Source organism: Hemibagrus wyckioides, linkage group LG02 (assembly GCF_019097595.1).
Source record: "Hemibagrus wyckioides isolate EC202008001 linkage group LG02, SWU_Hwy_1.0, whole genome shotgun sequence".
Taxonomy (NCBI): Eukaryota; Metazoa; Chordata; class Actinopteri; order Siluriformes; family Bagridae; genus Hemibagrus; species Hemibagrus wyckioides.
This window is the reverse complement of record NC_080711.1, coordinates 16999753-17019171: the sequence shown is the minus strand read 5'-3', so window position 1 is coordinate 17019171 and position 19419 is coordinate 16999753. Positions and strand designations below refer to the sequence as shown.

General features: G+C 39.4%; 1 protein-coding gene across 3 annotated transcripts in view; it reads right to left on the bottom strand.

The window, feature by feature from the left end:
• The window catches only part of crebbpb (CREB binding protein b), a 58839-nt gene that overhangs the window by 9721 nt on the left and 29699 nt on the right, over positions 1-19419 (bottom strand). For 2 of the 3 annotated variants that reach the window (XM_058410345.1, XM_058410361.1), the window contains 17 exons: positions 15692-15863; positions 15538-15600; positions 12036-12151; positions 11659-11838; positions 9580-9885; positions 9190-9348; positions 8272-8452; positions 8057-8175; positions 7732-7971; positions 3946-4034; positions 3210-3290; positions 2649-2705; positions 1387-1464; positions 1204-1271; positions 915-1065; positions 581-727; positions 381-494 (listed from right to left, as the gene is read on the bottom strand). In XM_058410345.1, coding sequence (XP_058266328.1) covers positions 381-494; positions 581-727; positions 915-1065; positions 1204-1271; positions 1387-1464; positions 2649-2705; positions 3210-3290; positions 3946-4034; positions 7732-7971; positions 8057-8175; positions 8272-8452; positions 9190-9348; positions 9580-9885; positions 11659-11838; positions 12036-12151; positions 15538-15600; positions 15692-15863 — 2321 coding nt within the window. The remainder of the gene's footprint in view (positions 1-380; positions 495-580; positions 728-914; positions 1066-1203; positions 1272-1386; positions 1465-2648; positions 2706-3209; positions 3291-3945; positions 4035-7731; positions 7972-8056; positions 8176-8271; positions 8453-9189; positions 9349-9579; positions 9886-11658; positions 11839-12035; positions 12152-15537; positions 15601-15691; positions 15864-19419) is intronic. The other variant, XM_058410352.1, reaches the window with a different exon arrangement.

The following is a 19419-nucleotide window of genomic DNA, read 5'->3' as shown; positions in this document are numbered from 1 at the left end:
CAGTTGTGCCATACTCTTTCCATTTTTGGATGATGTATTGAATAGTGCTCTGTGAGATGTTCTAAGCTTTGGATAATTTTTTACAACCTAACCCTGCTTTAAACTTCTCCAAATATTTATCCCTGACCTGTCTGGTGTGTCCCTTGGGCTTCATGATGCTGTTTGTTCACTAATGTTCTCTAACAAACCTCTGAGGGTTTCAAAGAACAGCTGTATTCATACTGAGATTACACATAGGTGGACTCTATTTACTAATTAGACAAAACAGTCATTATAAAAAAACGATTTGTATAATTTGTAATATAGATAGCGCAGCTCTTCAGAGATCAGTGTGACCACAGACTTTCTGAACTCAGTTTTATCAAGCATTTAAAACTTACCCAAGTTTCTTGACATATTCCAGATAACCAATCAAGATTTCATGGTAGACAGCAGTTCTTAGCATCCGAGGTCTGAAGAAGTGAATACTGTCAAGGTATGATATGTATACACGTCTGAGTAGGGAGAAAACAAACAAACAAATCAGTTTTTACGTTCATAAAACAAGGCATCTTAATTCTCATTAACTGACTGCATTTACCTGGTGTTAGGGAAGTGGCAATCAGATCCATATTCTTGGACATGCATGCCAAAGAAACACACATCTACTCCATCTATCTCTTCAAATGCAAAAAGTGCTTTGGTTCTATATGGAAAGTTTTCTGCCATCTCCCCTGAGTCAACAAACCTGAAGACACCAAATGATCAAAACTCAACCTCTTGGCTATGTAGAACAGGATTTTGCAAGAATTGTATAATATATGAAAAAAACTCCAGATTTCTCCCAGAAAGTTTATTCAGTTGGAAGCTTGTTAGATGAGTGGTAAACAGAACCCACGGAAGTTTATAATCTAATGTTAATTTAGTCATGTTACCTAGATTTCATTCCAGGTTTGACATCAACCATCTTGTCTGAGCTTGCCACCACCCGCACAAACACTTCACCAGCATCAGGGTGGTTCTGCCTTTTCAAGTACTTATTTACACGGTCCTCTATGTATGTGCCAAGCCTTGTGGTCTGTAATCCTTGAAAAGTGAGAACAGAAACTCAAATATACATATATTAATCAAATAATTTGTGGATAACTTTTTTTTTTTAATCTGCCTATATTCAGGCTAAACATTTTAAGCGTAAAAAAACAAGTCAGTTCTCAAAATACTAACTTTTAGCAGAAAACTTGTTCTCTTTTCTTGTTTTCCCTGACTTCTTAAGGCAGTTGTCACAGAAAAATCTGTTAAATACACACACACAGACACCAAAACAAACAACAAAAAAGTTAATAACGTAAAAATAACTGTTCAGTGCAAATTCATTAGCTATTATTCTAATAGAGCAAGGGGACATACCCTGATGGCCAGATAACATCATTGTGTAACACACAGATCTGATGCATCTTACGGCCACAGTCTTTACATTCAACAAACCTGTTAAAGATAAGCACAGAAACAGATAAGTCAGAATAATAATAATAATAATACATTTTATTTGAGGCACCTTTCCTGAGACTCAAGGTCACCTTACATCAAATAGGATCAAAGATAAAATGCAAACAGTACACATGCAAAATCTAAATAAAAACAAAAAGACAAAAAGGCAGTTAACAGAAGTCTGAAAAGGCTTTCCTAAAGAGATTTTTAAGATTAAGATTAAGATTTTTAAGATCCTAAAGAGGTTTTAAGATTAGATTTAAAAGACGTGAGAGAGGTGATTTCACGGATGGACGGTGGAAGGGAATTCTAGAGGTGAGGTGCAGCCCAGCTGAAAGACCTGGTACCCATTGTGCGTAAGCAGACAGAGGGAATGGCAAGTGAGTAGGATGAAGAGGATCTGAGTGACCGAGCAGGGGTGTAAACGTGGGCGAGCTCTGAGAGGTATGAGGGGGCAAGGTTATGTAATACTTTGAAGGTGAGGAGGAGAATCTTGTAATCGATACGGAATTTAACGGGGAGCCAGTGTAATTGAAAAAGTATAGGAGAGATGTGGTTGATGGAGGGAGTTTTGGTGATGATGCAGGCAGCTGTGTTTTGGACCAACTGAAGTTTATGAAGGAGTTTAGAAGGTAAACCAAATAAGAGGGAATTACAGTAGTGTATTCGTGAGGTGACAAGAGCGTGTACAAGTGTGGCTGTAGTGATGGGGTGAGAAAGGGGCGAAGGCGATTAATATTGCGCAGATGAAAGTATGCAGACCGGGTAACGTTATTAATATGAGCTTCAAAAGACAGAGTGCTGTTGAGGACGACACCCAGACTCTTAACCTGGTGAGATGGGGTTATGATAGAGTTGCCTATTTTAATTGAGGGACTGGTGGTTTTAGTTAGATTGGTCTTTGTACCAAAGTGCATGGTATTTTGCATATAGGGCTGCATAGCTGCAGACCAGTCAAAGTGCCCATGCTGACCCCTGTGCACCACCGAAAAGCATCATCAATGGGCACGTGAGCATTAGAACTGGACAGAGCTGTTTTGGCAGCAAAAGAGGGACCGATACAATATAAGACAGGTGGTCAAAATGTTATGGCTGATCGGTGTAATATATTGTTTAGACAATTTGATTACACACACAAAATCCAGATGTGGTGTTAATGCTTGTCTAGTGGTTTAACTTACGGCTCAGGGTCCAACATATCATTTTTCTTCTTCTCAAACTGATCCTTTGATATCATACTGAAGAGAGAGTAATTAATTAATAAATTATAAACAGAGGCAAAAAGACATACAGACTAGATAGAAAACAAATAAAAATTAAATTAAAATCAATGACCTATTTTATAAACTGAACAAAAGCAATGTTGATTTTAATCTGAGCTAAATCTTGTATAAACACAGAACACAGCATAAAAACATTCCCCATTAATTGTACAGCACCACTACACTGTACCAGGTCTTTACTATAAATGTTTCGCAATATTTGAATCACAATATTTTATACATACATTGGAACCTTATCCATATACAACAAAATCAATATAATTATTATTAAATTATTGTTGTGCTTTTGACTCTCAATGTTTTTTTAACCAAAGCTGCAATTTAAATGCCATTCCCTTCAAAACATCTTCTGGGCTTGTGAAACTATCCTGATTTGGGGATCATTCTCCTCGTTTCATCTTTTCACATGAAATATGGCTAGATGACTCCTACTCTTTCTTCAAAGGACGTCTCACTTACGTCTGAGGTTGTGTAGGGTCATCACCCAGGGTAACACTGTCGCCTTGGATCTCATTGAAGCACTTTTCGCAGAAGTGATACCTGTCGGCAAGAAGGTCATATTTGGGTGAACTGGACCCAGCACACAACAGCACAAATGGGACAAAGCACAAAAGCACAAATCAGGCAGCCACATTGAGAGACAACAGAGTAGAGAGGCCAAGACAAGGCAAAATTTAGCATTTAAACCTAAGCAATAAATTAAGCCCTGCCCTACTCCTCAAATAAATAAATACATATCTAGGCATACATTTCTAGAATATGTAGAATAAATTACTTTTGAAACATATGTGAATTAATAATAATTTACTTAACAGTACCTAATAAACAAACAGTGAGGACACTGCATAACATCTTTTGGAAAAGTCTGACAGACTCATTTTATTGTTATTTGATCAGACAGCTTTTTTCCCCTTACCATATTTCTCTCACATATCATAACAAAAAAGTCATCAGGCATTAATATCTGTAAAGCCTGTAGCCAATTTATACCGTCTAGCTATTAACTGTGAGAAAGACACACTCACAGCCTAAATATTATATAGCCAAGAATGTTTTAACAAACTTTTCTTTTTATACACAATACTTTTTGAAGGTATAGCAATCTTGGAATAGTAATGAAGTCATCAATAATATTGCTGTGGGGGTGCATTTATGTTGTATTCAATTATTTTCATTTAGTTCAGCATGCAGGTACCTGTTCTGGTAGCTGTAGTATGTTCCATCTCTTGAGATGGTGCAAAGCTGTTTGCCATAGCAGCAAAGCGTCTGAGGTGAAAATTCATACTGTGAAGGGACACACAGACACTGTCAAGGGACAAATATTTAAAACAATGTAGTAATAGGAAGAGAAATTCAAACATGAGAACATGGTTAATGGCTGTATGAAAGACTTCTCCCAGGTACACAGGAGTCTTCTGATTAACTTGGCTAGCTTAGAACATTCCATTGCCAAGATGCTTTATATACTCTGGCATTACAAATGATGCTGATCCACTTCCAGAGATACACATATGCCACCCTGTTTCACAGATATTTTATTTGCTTTGGTTCATTTGTTTAGACAATTTGATTATATACACCGACCAGCCACAACATTATGAGCAGTGACAGGTGAAGTGAATAGCGCTGATTATCTCCTCATCATGGCACTTGTTAGTGGGTGGGATATATTAGGCAGCATGTAAACATTTTGTCCTCAAAGTTGGTGTGTTAGAAGCAGGAAAAATGGGCAAGTTTAAAGATTTGAGCAAGTGTGACAAGGGCCAAATTGTAATGGCTAGACAACTGGATCACAGCCTCCAGCAGCAGTCTGCGGTGGTCAGTATCTATCAAAAGTGGTCCAAGGAAGGAACAGTGGTGAACTGGCGACAGGGTCATGGGTGGCCAAAGCTCACCGATACATGTGGGGAGCGAAGGCCGGCCTGTGTGGTCCAATCCAACAGAAGAGCTACTGTTACTCAAATTGCTGAATAAGTTAATGCTGGTTCTGACAGAAAGGCGCAAGAATACACAGTGCATCACAGTTTGTTGTGTATGGGGCTGCATAGCCATTGGCCAGTCAGGGTGCCCATGGTGACCCCTGGGCATGTGAGCATCAGAATTGGACCACAGAGCAATGGAAGAATTTTTTTCTTTTACATCATGTGGATGGCCAGGTGTGTGTGCGCGTGTCGCTTACCTGGGGAACAGATGGCACCAGGATGCACTATGGCAAGCCGGCGGAGGCTTTGAGCCATGTTCGGCTGGGAAACTTTGGGTTCTACCATCCATGTGGATGTTACTTTGACACGTACCACCTACCTAAGCATTGTTTCAGACCATGTACACCCTTTCATGTAAATGGTATTTCCTGATGGCTGTGGCCTCTTTCAGCAGGATAATGCGCTGTTCCACAAAGCAAGAATGGTCCTGGAATGGTGTGATGAGCACAACAAATTTGAGGTGTTGACTTGGCCTCCAAGTCCAATCGGGCATCTGTGGGATGTGCTGGAAAAACAAGTCTGATCCATGGAGGCCCCACCTCGCAACTTGCAGGATTTAAAGGATCTGCTGCTAACATCATGGTGCCAGATACCACAGCACACCTTCAGGGATCTAGTGGAGTCCATGCCTCAACAGGTCAGGGCTGTTTTGGCAGCAAAAGTGAGACCAACACAATATTAGGCAAGTGGTCATAATGTTTAGCCTGATCGGTGTACATAATATGTGCAGTAATGTTTGTCTATAAAACTTTTACTGACACATACAAACATACATATACATACAAAGTTTTCTATTTTTACAGAATACATTCACGACTAAAACCAATAGAAAGTACCAGACATTTTGTGCTACTGAGTTGGGTAATCCAGAGACTACAAATTCTGATGTCACAGCCATCTGTGGCTGGGAGTCCAAGAGCATAAATTGGTGTCCTCAGAGTTGGAGTGATGACATTGGATTGGTAGCCATAATATAATGAAGCCAGCTGTTTATCAGCATTTTTATTTCATACAAACACTCCCGAATCAAGACACTTTCACAAAACTGCAGTAGTTATATAGAATTTAAATGTTTTTTGTGAATATTTAAGACACCTTTTCTTGTTTGTTTCTATCTGTGCAATCTGTATACTATTAGGTGGTATAAAGGACATCTAAAGAATGTGCATGGGGCTACTCCCATCTGCTCCGGAAGGAATTCTGCACAATCTATCCACTCTGGCAGTTGTGTCTGTTTGTAGTCAATACTATTTCACTAAATATAAACACGAGTCATTTAAACCACAGCACCCCGTAGATCCTTATCAAGGACAGACTAAAGAAATGTACCGAGACACCCAAGTCAGAGATTCTCTATAAAGATGATATTATTAACTAAACAGACTAAAAGGTCCAGAAGTCTCCCAAAAAACTACACATTAACCTGAAGATACCACAATAAAAAGCAATCATTAAACCTTCAAAGAGAGTGTTTATTAGGGATGCAACAATACAGTTAACCCACGGTTCAATATGTACCTCCGTTTTTACCCACGGTTTTTGGTTCGGTTGGCTGGGCAAATTAAAGTGTTTTTTTTCATTATTCTTTGCTTAGGTGACAGGAACAGTAAGATGTTAAGAGGAACAAGTTCTCTTTATTTTACTTGTACACATTCATAGTGTACTGAAAATAGTGAGATATAAAAAATAAAGATATATATATATATAAAAAAAAAAAAAGAACACTGGCCGCACACAGCATGTCAGCTCCATGAATTGCATGCACAGTATTCACTGCATCTGTCAACTCTTCTGCCAAAGTAGCGCTTAAATGACTTTCTTACAGGGGACGGGTTTGGATTATGGCGCTCTTTATTTCCCAACCCACTATGTAATGAACAGTAAGGGTGAGATAACTCACTGTTGCCCACGAGGTCCAACTATCTGTTGTTAGAGCAAGACTTTGTGCTTTAGCCAATTCGTATGTGATGTTGTTGCGCGTCTTTTCGTAGAGGTCGGGAATGACCTCGGTGCGTTAAAAAAAAAAGAAGAAGAAGAAAATAAAAAAAGACAGCACTGTTTCCTCGTATTTCTGTCTCGCTTTACTGCTCGCTATGGTTAGACTGTGAAATCTGACACCAGCATCCCAAGCATGGTTAAGCATCCCTAACTTTCGCGCTCATTGATAGGATATTTACTCATGGGGATGCGTGTCTCTCTCAGCCCATAGACATACAGTACAGGCAAACACAAACAGCCAGTTCAGAGAGTAATAAAACACATGGTAATTATTTAAACGAAAAAATGAAAAAACCGCGGTTCACATACGCGTATTGAACCGAGGAGGTTGTACTGCATGGTTCAATATTATATTGAGTGTTGTGGCACCCTAGTGTTTAGCATTTTATTTTTCAGTAGGATTTGTGGAGCTGATTTCTCTGTAATTGATGCCATTCAATACAAAACGGCTTCATTATAAATCTCTGAAGAGCCTTACATGAATAGTCCTTTCATTTACAAGGAAAGTTATCCCATTGTCATTAATTTTTATAAAATGTATTTATTTTTGGCCATATACACCTATGGTGACCTTTTTAGTAAACCTTATTTAACATAATTTATATAATGAAATTAGAATAGGATGTTTCTAAGATAAAGAGCTAAGAGAAACTGTTCAAGTACATGCATGTTTACAAAATGAGAAATTACACTAATTAAGGTTTTTTAATAAGTTTTTTTTTTTAGTTTTTCAGGGGTCCATTGTGTCAGTCCATTCCTAATCCTGATGCACACCTTTATCTTTCACTGTACTTGATTAACTGTGTAAAACAGCAGCCCAGAGAAAAGTATAATAGAAACTTCATTCAACTGATTTGCTAAAATTTATCTGAATTATTCCTTTAGCTAATTTATTTTTTTTATTACTTGCCATTAAAAATTGTATCACTCAACTGACATTTAGGGCTTCAACATTATATAGTTACCTACACATTATTATGTAATTATAAGACTACTGTTACCTTTCTCCCACAGCAATAACCCAATCCCTGCATGACTGGGTCAATCTCCAGCTCAAACACCTCGGCTAGTTTGGAGCAGTATTTATAGACCCTAGAAGTCTTGCGGTTGTAGAGCCAGGCATTGTTGAACATGAGCCAAATGTCATCCACATATTGCCATGGTTCCTGGTACTGCCCGGTGTCCAGCTTTCTCTTTATGGTTGACAGATCAATAGGATTCTTCACAATGTCAAAGTAATCCTAATAACCCAAATTTAAAACACATAGGATTATTTTTTTTGAAAGTCATATGGAATTGAAAATACAGGATTGTTAAGCAATATACCGGAATGCCAAGCAACATCGGGTCCACAGGCTGGCGAAAAGGCAGAGATTCTGGATCTTGCCTGTACAGAGATTCCAAAGTGGGCATCAAGGCCTGTCTTAGCTCTTCTGGCTTAAAAACTAGGGGAAAATTATCAGGACAAAGGTTCAGTGTTTCAAACTATACAGAGGATGAACAAACAAGCAAAAAAAAACAGCTTTAAAAAACATCCTTACTCTTCTTGAATGTCTGTGAAAACTGAGTAGGCGAAGTTGTACTGGTACCATCACCGTTTTCCTCCTGTTTGGCTTCTATCTTTACCTCTGGTTTCTTCTCCTCTGTCTTCATTGGCTCCTGCTTAGGCTCTACATTCTCTGCCTCCTCCTTCTTAATAGGTACAAGCTTTACATCTTCATCCTGAATAGGAATTTAACAGTGTTCTTTACTGAAGGCTAAACTGAATTAAATGTTATTTGCATAATACTTTTAACAGTGTATATTGTCACAAAGCCTTCAGAAATCTGGATGAAACATTTTAATTGATCTCTACCTGCTAAATATAAAAATATGTACCAATAATCATTTGTAATTAATTGATGACTAAAAATCCAGTTAGAGATCACACAGCTCAATAAAAAGTACACTTCCAAAGAAAAAGCTGTTTGTGCCTTACACAGCCCCATTCAATAACCATGTCTGTGCAGACATCCTCAGAACCATGTACTGAACATGACTTTCAAGTTTGGTTCAAATCCATATTACCAATTATAAATTATTTCAAATTATTGTTTCATTGAAACAGTTCTACATCCATAGAATTGACTAACATATGGCAACCATATTGTGTAAAAATGCAAAAAGTCTGCATTTACAAACATTTGGGGAAAAAAATAGGTCGTTTTGAAGAATGAATGGTACTGTGATAGGATGTCACCTTTGCAAATTGCACATCAGTTTTTGAAATTTCTTCCCTGTTAAATATCCCACAGTCAACCGTAAGCGGTATTATTGGAAAGTGGAAACCATTAGGAACAGCATCAAAAACAACAGGGTTCCAGCATCTTCATGTTTGCAGATACAAATATCTAAGGATACACAGACATGCAGGAACAGCAACAATTCTACTCAAGTCTTCAGCTGTGCATATTTCATACCTCTGTTTCAGGTGGCTTCTTGCCATTCTCAAAGTCTAGGACGTCCTCTTCTGGCTCTGCTTTGCACACTGCAGAAATAAATTCTGTCTGGGAGTGTGAATCTGCCACAGATGCAGGTGTGAGGACTTGGTTATCCATTCTAGCTGCTGCTTGATCAAGCTGTCGAGTTACAGTCATGAGAATGAACATGAGAAAGAATTAAGAGAGAGTCTAATAACAAAAAATTACACCTGATGAGGAAAATATGGATTTTACTCTCCTTCAAAAACATTGATGAATGGATGTATGGATAAAAGTAATACTATTAGCTGAGCAAGCCTTGGTTGCAGTGCTGAAAGCCCTGAACAATAGGCTAGGCTACACTGGACCTTACACACTGTTTATTCTTACCGGAGTGGCAGGGTGCTGTGCTTGCTCAGATGGTGGCAGTTGTGTCTGCATGGGGGGATCCAGCTGAGGCAGAAGAGGGAGAGACTGTGAGGAGTTGGGGGAGGAGCAAAGACCTGATGGTGGGTGGGGTATGTGGGTGGTTGTGGCTTGGTTCCCAGCAGGCACAGGTGTGGAAGGCTGAGCCATGTGCTGTAGGTTAGGGACAACAGGGGTGGTGGCAGGAGGTGGTGGAGTGGAACACACAGCAGTCTGTGGAGCCAGGGAGCCCAAAGAATTGAGGGAAAGATTAGAGTTCTGCTGCTGAGGCTAAATAAGACACACAGACATGTGGATTGTTAAGGAAACAATACTTGCAAAACTGCATACATCCAGACCCTCTGAGGACAAAAATGGGTTAAATATACAATTCTTATGACCAAAAGATTGACTGCAATAATATAGAAGTTCAGGAAAGGAAACTGATAATTTTGGTTCTAAAATCTAACTGCCTAACCTATATTTAAAGCTATAACAGCCTTAATATACACACCCGAAATCACATCACATTGAATGAATTCTGTATTAATGCACCGGTTTATGGTCTTAAAACCATAAATTTGTTACACAAATGGCTAGTGGACACTTCACAAGTTTCAATATCTCAGAAATCATGTGCTCCTCATTACATAACTTAACACTTGCTAATGTTTGTGCAAGTGCACTACACCTGGCACAGTAGCAGAGGTATGAAAAATGTGAAGGAAGTATTGGACAGAACTGAAAGTATATATATATAAGTAGTAATATCTGTAAACATCTGTTTGTTTTTGCTGTTCCTAACTATTTGGGTGAGGTGCCAAATAATCCACATGAAAGATGATTTTCCTTTTCTCCCTGACTCTCATTGGCACTTTTCTGTTCATGGAACACCTTAATCCAAGGCTATTCAATTAGTTTATCATGGGGGCCAGTTAATGAAAAGCATCCCAAATGAGGGGTCAGAGATGATGAGACAGCAACAATATAGGAGCCCACATGTTGTATTTTTGCACCAAAAGACACCCAAGTGCTGGGCTGTGAGGGATGTGCGATTACTCATTTTAACTTTTCTTTTTTTCAAAGTAGAAAGAGACATTTTGTCTAGGCTGAGTAGGGCTCAGTCTACTCATGTTTTGCGACTGAAGACATTTATGGCTGTCTGTTCGTCGGGGAAACAAAGATAAATCAAAGAATGGTCCTTTGTTGCTCTTGTCCAAAGTCTTATTAAAAGCAGGTTATTAAGGTCTAAATACTATACAAAATATGCGAAAGGGAAAACACCACAATTTATAGACTGACAATTTATTATCATCAGTCTCACATCTACAGATAACATGTTATCCAGCAGACATTTAAATCACCTGACTTGATGAAAACTGCAATACCATCATCACATGACCATCATCATATGGCCAAAGGTTTTTGGGCACCTGAACACCACAGCCATATGTGGGCTGTTCCCAATCTGTTGCAACAATGTTTGATGCACACAACTGCCAAGAATGTCTTTATATGCTGTAGAATAAAGATTTTCCTTTCCTGGAACTATGAAGCTAAGCCCAAACAGTTACCATGTCTACAAAGCGAGATCCACAAAGTCATGTGCAAAGGCTGGTGTGAAGGTAATGAAATAGCCTGTACAAAGGTATGTCCTGAACCCAACTAATCACTTTTGTGATGAACTGGAACCTTGACTATGTACCGCAACTATTCAGCATACATCAGTGGCCAGCCTCCCTAATATTCCTATGGCTGAATAAGCATAAACATGACACACACATGCTCCAAAATGTAATCACTGCTCTGGGAAAACTTTCCTAGAACAGTGATGGTTACAAACCAGAAAGGGGTTACAAAATCTGGAATGGACTGTTAAAAAAGCACATATTGTGCAATTAGTCAGGTGTTCACATACCTTTGGCCATATAGTGCATTATACATAAAGCAATTTTATCAAATCCCTTAGACAAGACAGTAAATACCGGTTGTTTTTAAATCTGCTGATTTGATTTGTGAACAGTCCTGCCTCCAAACAGAAATGCATTCTTCACATCCCCTCACCTGTGTGCTACCAGCCTGTCCTGCTTGCTGAGCAAAGTTCACATTTATACCCCCTGAAGAAGTTGGGAAATGTGTCTGGTTCATAAACTGGTTCTGATTGGGGCTCTGGCCCACCATATTGTTTGTATGGCCTCCCATCATGCCTTGCACTCCCATCATCCTTGAAGGAGACATTACCATCTGCAAAGTGAGAAAAATATTGATCAACATAACCCTTATAAAAGGGTTGAACATATAGAGCAATTTCCACAAACACATACAAAATCACTGCAATGCTACACAAAGCATGAATTTTGAACCCAGTACTGAGTTGTCAAATGTTCCAGATTCTAAAAAGGAAATTAGCAACAGAAAATATAATGGCGGGAACTATTCACCGGAGAAACGGAGCCCATGTTCATTTGAGGCAGGTGGTTCATGGGGGATGCTGCACGGGATCCTACTGTAGACTGAGAGATTTGAACATTCTGCATCGACATGGAATGATTAATCCCTGCAGGACAAACAGACGTATGACCTTAATCATATTTCAAGCACATGTGGATAGCTTGGTCAATATCTATCTGTTCTGTTTATTTAAAAGAAACACACACATACACATCACTGTTAACACAGCCCTTGTCAAACTTTTCTCACATTTCAGTTTTACATGATGCTCTATGTTTAGTATTTTTTTTCTTCCCCAGTTTTCTCCTTAATATAATTTTGAGGGTATAGGCTTATTACATACTTATTTCATAAGGATTGATGCCATTTTCTCAAATTGCTGCTCATCCTGTGTTGTCAGGCAGCGTAACACTCTCTAAGGAAAGTGCCATACTGCCCCCCTTTTGTATGCACAAGCTCACAAACACCCACAATTGGCTAGTCTAGGTTTCCAGCACAAGGGGTAATATCTGATTACTAGGGAACATTGTGGATGATGACACGAGCATAGTTAATTTCAGAAACACTGCTATAAGCTTAAAAGCTTCCAGAACATAGGGTTCTTGCACTCCTGAAGGGCCAAAAGCCATGGGTGCAGCCTGGCCAAGGGTACTATACCTTCAACTCAACTGAAACAATGAGTTTTTCCAAGCTAGAGTTTATTCCCAGTGTTTATTCCGAGTGCATTCCAACCAGTATTGAAAGCAGTAGTGGAAATCTGGAGCCCAAGGGTCTTACAATTTTGGGGGACTTGCCAAATGCTGTGGGGAGAGTCACTAAAATATGTTGGAATGTATGCAGTAAGCCTCTAGGTCAGTCATGGACTACTGGTCAGCTCCACTATGAAGAAACATATGTATGCATTTATATGCTTCTGTAAATCTGCTGTGTAACGATGTCAATAGTCACAAAGCATTAAATAAGCACAGGATTAAAAATGCTAAACAAATACAATTTAATTGTAACTAGATTCATTGTGATATTTCTTTTGGCCTAGTTTGGTACTAGGAATGTTCCCCTGTTCCAGAGAGACTAGGCAATGTGTCTGAGGTGAATGTCCCAGGGTGGAAGGCCTTTGGAAACTATCAGAGTAGGGCCTTATGCTACACAGGGAGCAGGACTGACCATTCTAGCCTTGCTTTTTTTTAAAAATATTTTTTCTTTTTTATGAGGTACACCCAAAGTTACTTAGAGAGTACACATACAACTAGTACTGAAAAGGCATATTACTATTTAGGGCTTATAAACCTGAACAAACTCAACCTGATACCTATTTGATGAAGCAGGTTGTGTTCACTCAGGAGTGCCATTTGGCCATGGCCATTTCACATAGTTGCTCTGCTTTTGATTCTGAGGTAGGTGATGGTCCTTCCAGAGCTTCCTTGGCCCCAGGCCAGGACAAGCTGATAGTTGACTTGCTGTATCCAACTCACTTCCTTTTCTGATTTACCAAAAAATAATCAAAAGCCTCTGGCTTGCTCATTAGGGATAAATATGAATTTAAACTTTTTTTAAATTAATTTTCTATTTCTGTAAAGCTGCTATGAAGTAATGTCCATTGTTAAATGCTATACAAATAAAATTTAACTGAACTTCCAGATACTGCTGTACAGTAGTAGTACGGTAGGCTTGGGGACAGGGGACAGCATGTCCCAACTTTGAACAAAGCATGATTGTGAGAAGCTTATCTGTGACTTTCACACAAAAAAGTTTACTCAGAATGGTGCAATAATAAACATAAACAAATAAACAAAATTGCCTATCTGGGGACTGGTGCGGACACTGCACATACATTCATGAAAACAATTTACCCATTTTCTAAAGAATACTTCCTGCATGATAAGGCACCATGTCACAGAGCAAATGGCTTAACATTATGAGCAGTGACAGGTGAAGTGAATAACAGTGATATTCTCCTCATCAGGGCACCTGTTAGTGGGTGGGGTACATATGGCAGCAAGTGAACATTTTGTTCATGAAGTTGATGTGTTAGAAGCAGGAAAAATGGGCAAGCGTAAGGATTTGAGCAAGTTCGACAAGGGCCATATTGTGATGGCTAGACGACTGATTCAGAGCATCTCCAAGGAAGGAACAGTGGTGTACCGGCGACACACTACTCACAAAAAGTTAAGGATATTTGGATTTTGGGTGAAATTTATGGAAAACGTAAAAAGTTCACGCTACAGTGATGATATATCATGAAAATAGGGCATTTAAGTAAAAGAATGCAATGGTGATTTCCTTATCTCAAACAATTTATTGAAACAAAAGCCAACAACAGTGGTGGGTATACCACAACAAAAAATGTCAATGTCTCAATAATGTCATGTGCCCTTGACCATAAATTACAGTTTGACAAGGACGTCTCATGCTGTTCAGGAGTCGACTTATTGTCTGCTAAGACATGGCATTCCACTCTTCTTGAAGGGCGGCCCTCAGGTCATTGAGGTTCTGGGGTGCACGGTTACGGTTAGGGCACTGTTCACAATGAAGCGGTCATCAACGTGGGATGTGGCCAAAGGACGTCCACTTCTATGCCTTTCTGTGACTGTTCCAGTCTCTCTGCATCTCTGTCGCAAACTGCTGATGACACTCTGTGACACTCTAAGCTCAGTGGCCACTTCCCTCTGAGAACATCCTGTTTGAAGCCTCGCAATGGCGAGGTACTGTTGATCAATTGTTAGGTGTGGTCTTGGTCTCATGATGTCAAAATGTGAACAGCATGATGAAGAGGACTGTTTAAATACCAATTCTAATTGAACCAGAAAATTTATTGGTCGATTCATGGATCAAACACCAGTTGTGAATTTTGCTGTTAAGCACCTTGTAAAAAGTACTGAAACATTGAACAGTTGGACATGTGCATTCAAAAGTGTAGAGAAGGTCAAATTAAGTTCACCTGGAAAGGTTATAGTGCATTTTAGGTGCATCCTGAAATTTCACCCGAAAGCCGAATATCCTTAACTTTTTGTGAGTAGTGTATATATGTATATACACACACACACACACACACATACACAAATACTCTAATACTATACATATACCCTATAAAGAACAGGATACAGGGCAAACCTCCAGCTTGATACCCCTGGGTGCATACTGAGCTTAGAGGTGACATGGTTTGCCCAAAGCCCTGACTTCAACCCATCTGAACAGCTTTGGAATAACCTAAAATGCCTACTGTGCCATAGGCCTGCACTCCAGACATCAGTGCCTGACCTAAACAATGCCCTTGTGGGCAACTCCCCACAACCACCAGAATAATCTACTCGAAAGCCTGCCGAGAAATGTGAAAATTATAAAATAATGACAACAACAAGGTGTCAAAGTGAAGCTGCAGTGGTATGTCCAAAATGCAAATACATGGGAGTGATGGTCAGGTGTCTGTAAACATTCAACCATATATTGTACATTTGGAATAAAAATGCATTAAAGGGGTAAATGTGCACATACCTTGAGGAACTTTTATGCGGTTCACCAACTGATTTGACATACTGGAGATAGGCACAGATCCATCTGGTGAGTTAAAGATATTTTATAGGGGTAATAAAAGCTTCATCGTATCCTAGAATGACTATAGTTATCAGGCAAACAAATCCATACTCACTTGCTGGCTGGGTGCCTTGTGCAGGTCCCATGGCATTAGGTTGGGGAATGCCAGTCTGCTGTGCCCCCTGAGTGCCCAAGGGAGGCTGTTTCTGAAGCCTTGACTTTCTCTTTTCTTCAAGCTCCTTCTGAATCTTGTATATCTTCTCAGCTAGGAAGTGGTAATACTCATCCTAATAAAAAATACCCATATTAAAAATAAATGAGGGCCCTGTTTACAAATACAAATGTATAGACCTGTGAATAGTTTGAAATAAGGGTGTGCATCAGTAATGGGATCTTGGAATGGGACCAACAAAATGTCATGGGAGCAGGTGTTTTTTTCTGTCAGTCAAGTACACAGAAATGGCTGATATGAAGATACAAAGCAGGCAGAAGGAAAAAAGGCTATGCTGATTAACACTAGATGTACACTGCATGATGCATTTAGTGCCTTATTTTTATATCTTCAGTATTTGCTTCATCATTAGTCAGGGTCTATATGGTTTAAATTGCTTTTTGTTTTTAACCTCTTTTCTGTCAGTTTGGTCATTTACCACTTTCTTCCCAAAAACCTGCTCTCTCCATCACAGCTAAAAGCCAGGGAGGTAAACACTAGCATGTGCTTCCTACAAGACATATGAAATCAGTCACCACATCTTTTCAAACTGCTGCTCATACGACATCATAGGGTAACTGAACATGTACAATAAGGCACAATACATACAATACTTTAATGTGCCTAAATATTCATGCATTTATCCAGTCAGGTAATCATGTGGTAGCAGCATAATGAATAAAATCATGCATATGCAGGTGAGGCAAACATGAAAACATGGGCAAATGTGATCTCCGTGCCTTTGTTGCATGGTTGTTGGTGCAAGACTGGCATAATGTGTCAAGCTACATTTTTCATTCTTCAACTGTGCCGTTTTGGTGTACCTGTGCCCACTGTAAGGTGAGATTTCTGTTCTGGATAATTAGTGAAAACTTATTTGGTTCTGTGTTGTTGTAGCCCATCTGCCTCAACATGTGACTTGTTCTGCATTGTAAGATTCTCTTCTGCTCTCAATGTTTATAAAGAAGATACCCTGTGGTACCTGGCACGACGGACATTATTACATATCTTTACTGGGAGAGTAGTGGGTCAAAATAATTTCCACTTCTATTTTTTAGGTTTTATTATCTATATTTACTAGATCTATTGTTTTATGGTTGGTTTGTCATACAAACAATTACACACAACTTTGCTAAAAGATGCCACTGTACTAAGTGGCAAGCTAAATGATACCACTGCCATCTGAGAATCTCAAACCAGATGATTTATCAAATCAGGCTGCCTTCTTCAATTGATCCATTTGTGATGCTCACATGCCCATTGTCAGCACTTTCAGTGTTGCATAAGAGTAGCACAGCCACTGTGGCTAAGCAACCCCATACACAGTAGAATGTAATACAATGTGTATTGCGAAACACTCTTCTAATAATCAGCATTAAAATATCCAGTGACATGTGCACCAACAGCAGTTCTGAATTAATATCAGAATGGGTAGCCCTCCTTGTATTGAAAAGCCTTGGCACCCAACACCCTTTATCTGGTTCGTGGATTGTCCCTCTGCAGACCATCATATATATATACACACTACTCACAAAAAGTTATATATATAAAAGGATATTTGGCTTTTGGGTGAAATTTATGGAAAATGTAAAACGTTCATGCTACTATTGATATTATATCATGAAAGTAGGGCATTTAAGTAGACGCATGCAATGGTGATTTCCTCATCTCAAACAATTTATTGAATCAAAAGCCAACAACAGTGGTGGGTATACCACAATAAAAAATGTCAATGTCTCAATAATTTGTCATGTGTCAATTTGTCAAAGGATGTCCACTTCTATGCCTTTCTGTGACTCTTCCAGTCTCTCTGTATCTCTGTCGCAACCTGCTGATGACACTTGAAGCCTCGCAAGTAATGGCGAGGTACTGTTGATCAATAGTTAGGTGTCGTCTTGGTCTCATGATGTCAAAATGTGAACAGCATGATGAAGAGGACTGTTTAAATACCAATTCTAATTGAACCAGAAAATTTATTGGTCGATTCATGGATCAAATACCAGTTGTGAATTTTGCCATTAAGCACCTTGTTAGAGAACAGCAAGTTATGCAAAAAGTACTGAAACACTGAACAGTTGGACATGAGCATTCAAAAGTGTAGAGAAGGTCAAATTAAGCTCACCTGTAAAGGTTACAGTGCATTTTAGGTGCATCCTGAAATTTCACCCAAAAGCCGAATATCCTTAACTTTTTTTGAGTAGCGTATATATATAATCATTTCTTTCTTGACAAAGTTGCTCAGGTCTTGACTATTTCTTCCACATTCAACACACTGTCTATGAGGAACTGACTGTTTGCTTAATGACAAACACTGCTTAATAGATTTAAGGGAACACAAATTACACATTGGATCTCAAATGGAATATTCAAGTTAAAAAAATCTGGGCAAAATGCAAAATCACACTAAAAATCAAAGTAAATTTAAATTACAGGCTGATGCAACTTGCATGAATTTCATTACAGAAACTCAATGTAAATCAGTAGTGTGTATGGCCCCTAGATGCCTGTAATCACTTACAACAATATCTGGGCATGCTCCTGATGAGATGGCAAATGACATCATCTCCTCACCTCCTCCCAGACCTAGATCAGGGAATCAGTGAGTTCGTGAACAGTCTATGGTGCTGCTTGGCAGCTTTAGATGCTCCGATATATAATATCCCAGAGGTTTTCTATTGAATTCAGGTCTGGGGAATTTGAGGGTCAGTCAAGGGCATTAACACCTTCATCATCCAGAAACTGCCTACACACTTTGGCCACAGGAGACCTGACACTGTCATTCACCAGGAGGAACCCAGTGCCCACACCACCAGCTTAAGGTCTAACAGTAGCTTTGAGAATTTCATCTCAGAACCTAACAGAGGTAAGGGTACTGTTGACTAGCATGTGGAGGTTAGGCGACCCTCCAAGGATATTCTTCCTCAGACCATCACTCACCTAAGCCAAATCAGTCATGCTGAATGATGTTGCAGGCAGCATAATATTCCCCATGGCATCTCCAGACTCTATCACATCTGTTACATGTGCTCAGCACAAGCCTGCTCTCATCTGTTAAGAGAACCGGGCACCAAAGGCAGACATGCCAATGCCAGTGTTTCCTGGCAAACACTAATTAACAAGGGGAAATTGGTAGCGCAGTGGTCAAGTTGTTAGTCTAATGCTTGGAAGGTTGTGAGTTTGAATCCCAAGTCCACAAAGCTGCTGCTGTAGGGCCCCTAAACCAGGCCCTTAACTGTCAACTGCTTAGCTGTATAACAATGAGATAAAGGCAAGTGGCTATGGATAAGGGCATCTGCCAAATGCCACAAATGTAAATGCTATTTGAGCTGCATGAGCTGGGCTATAAAGCAGTGGCCCAACATGCTCTTGAAACCGTGCTGGGAGACCCACCAACATGGATGAGCTGGACTACCTGTACTAACTGACTGGGTGGCAAGTACTGCCTCATGCTACAAGTACTAACAAGGGCCCTAGCAAAACACAAAACTAGAGACAAATGCCGTCAAAAAAACCATTCCCTTTTTGGGTTTTGTCTTACAGTGGCCTCTCCATTATACTTTCAGTGTCACTTTTATTTGCACCAAAGCAGGTGAAATTGATTCAAATCACTTATGCTGGTCTAGTGAAGTTTA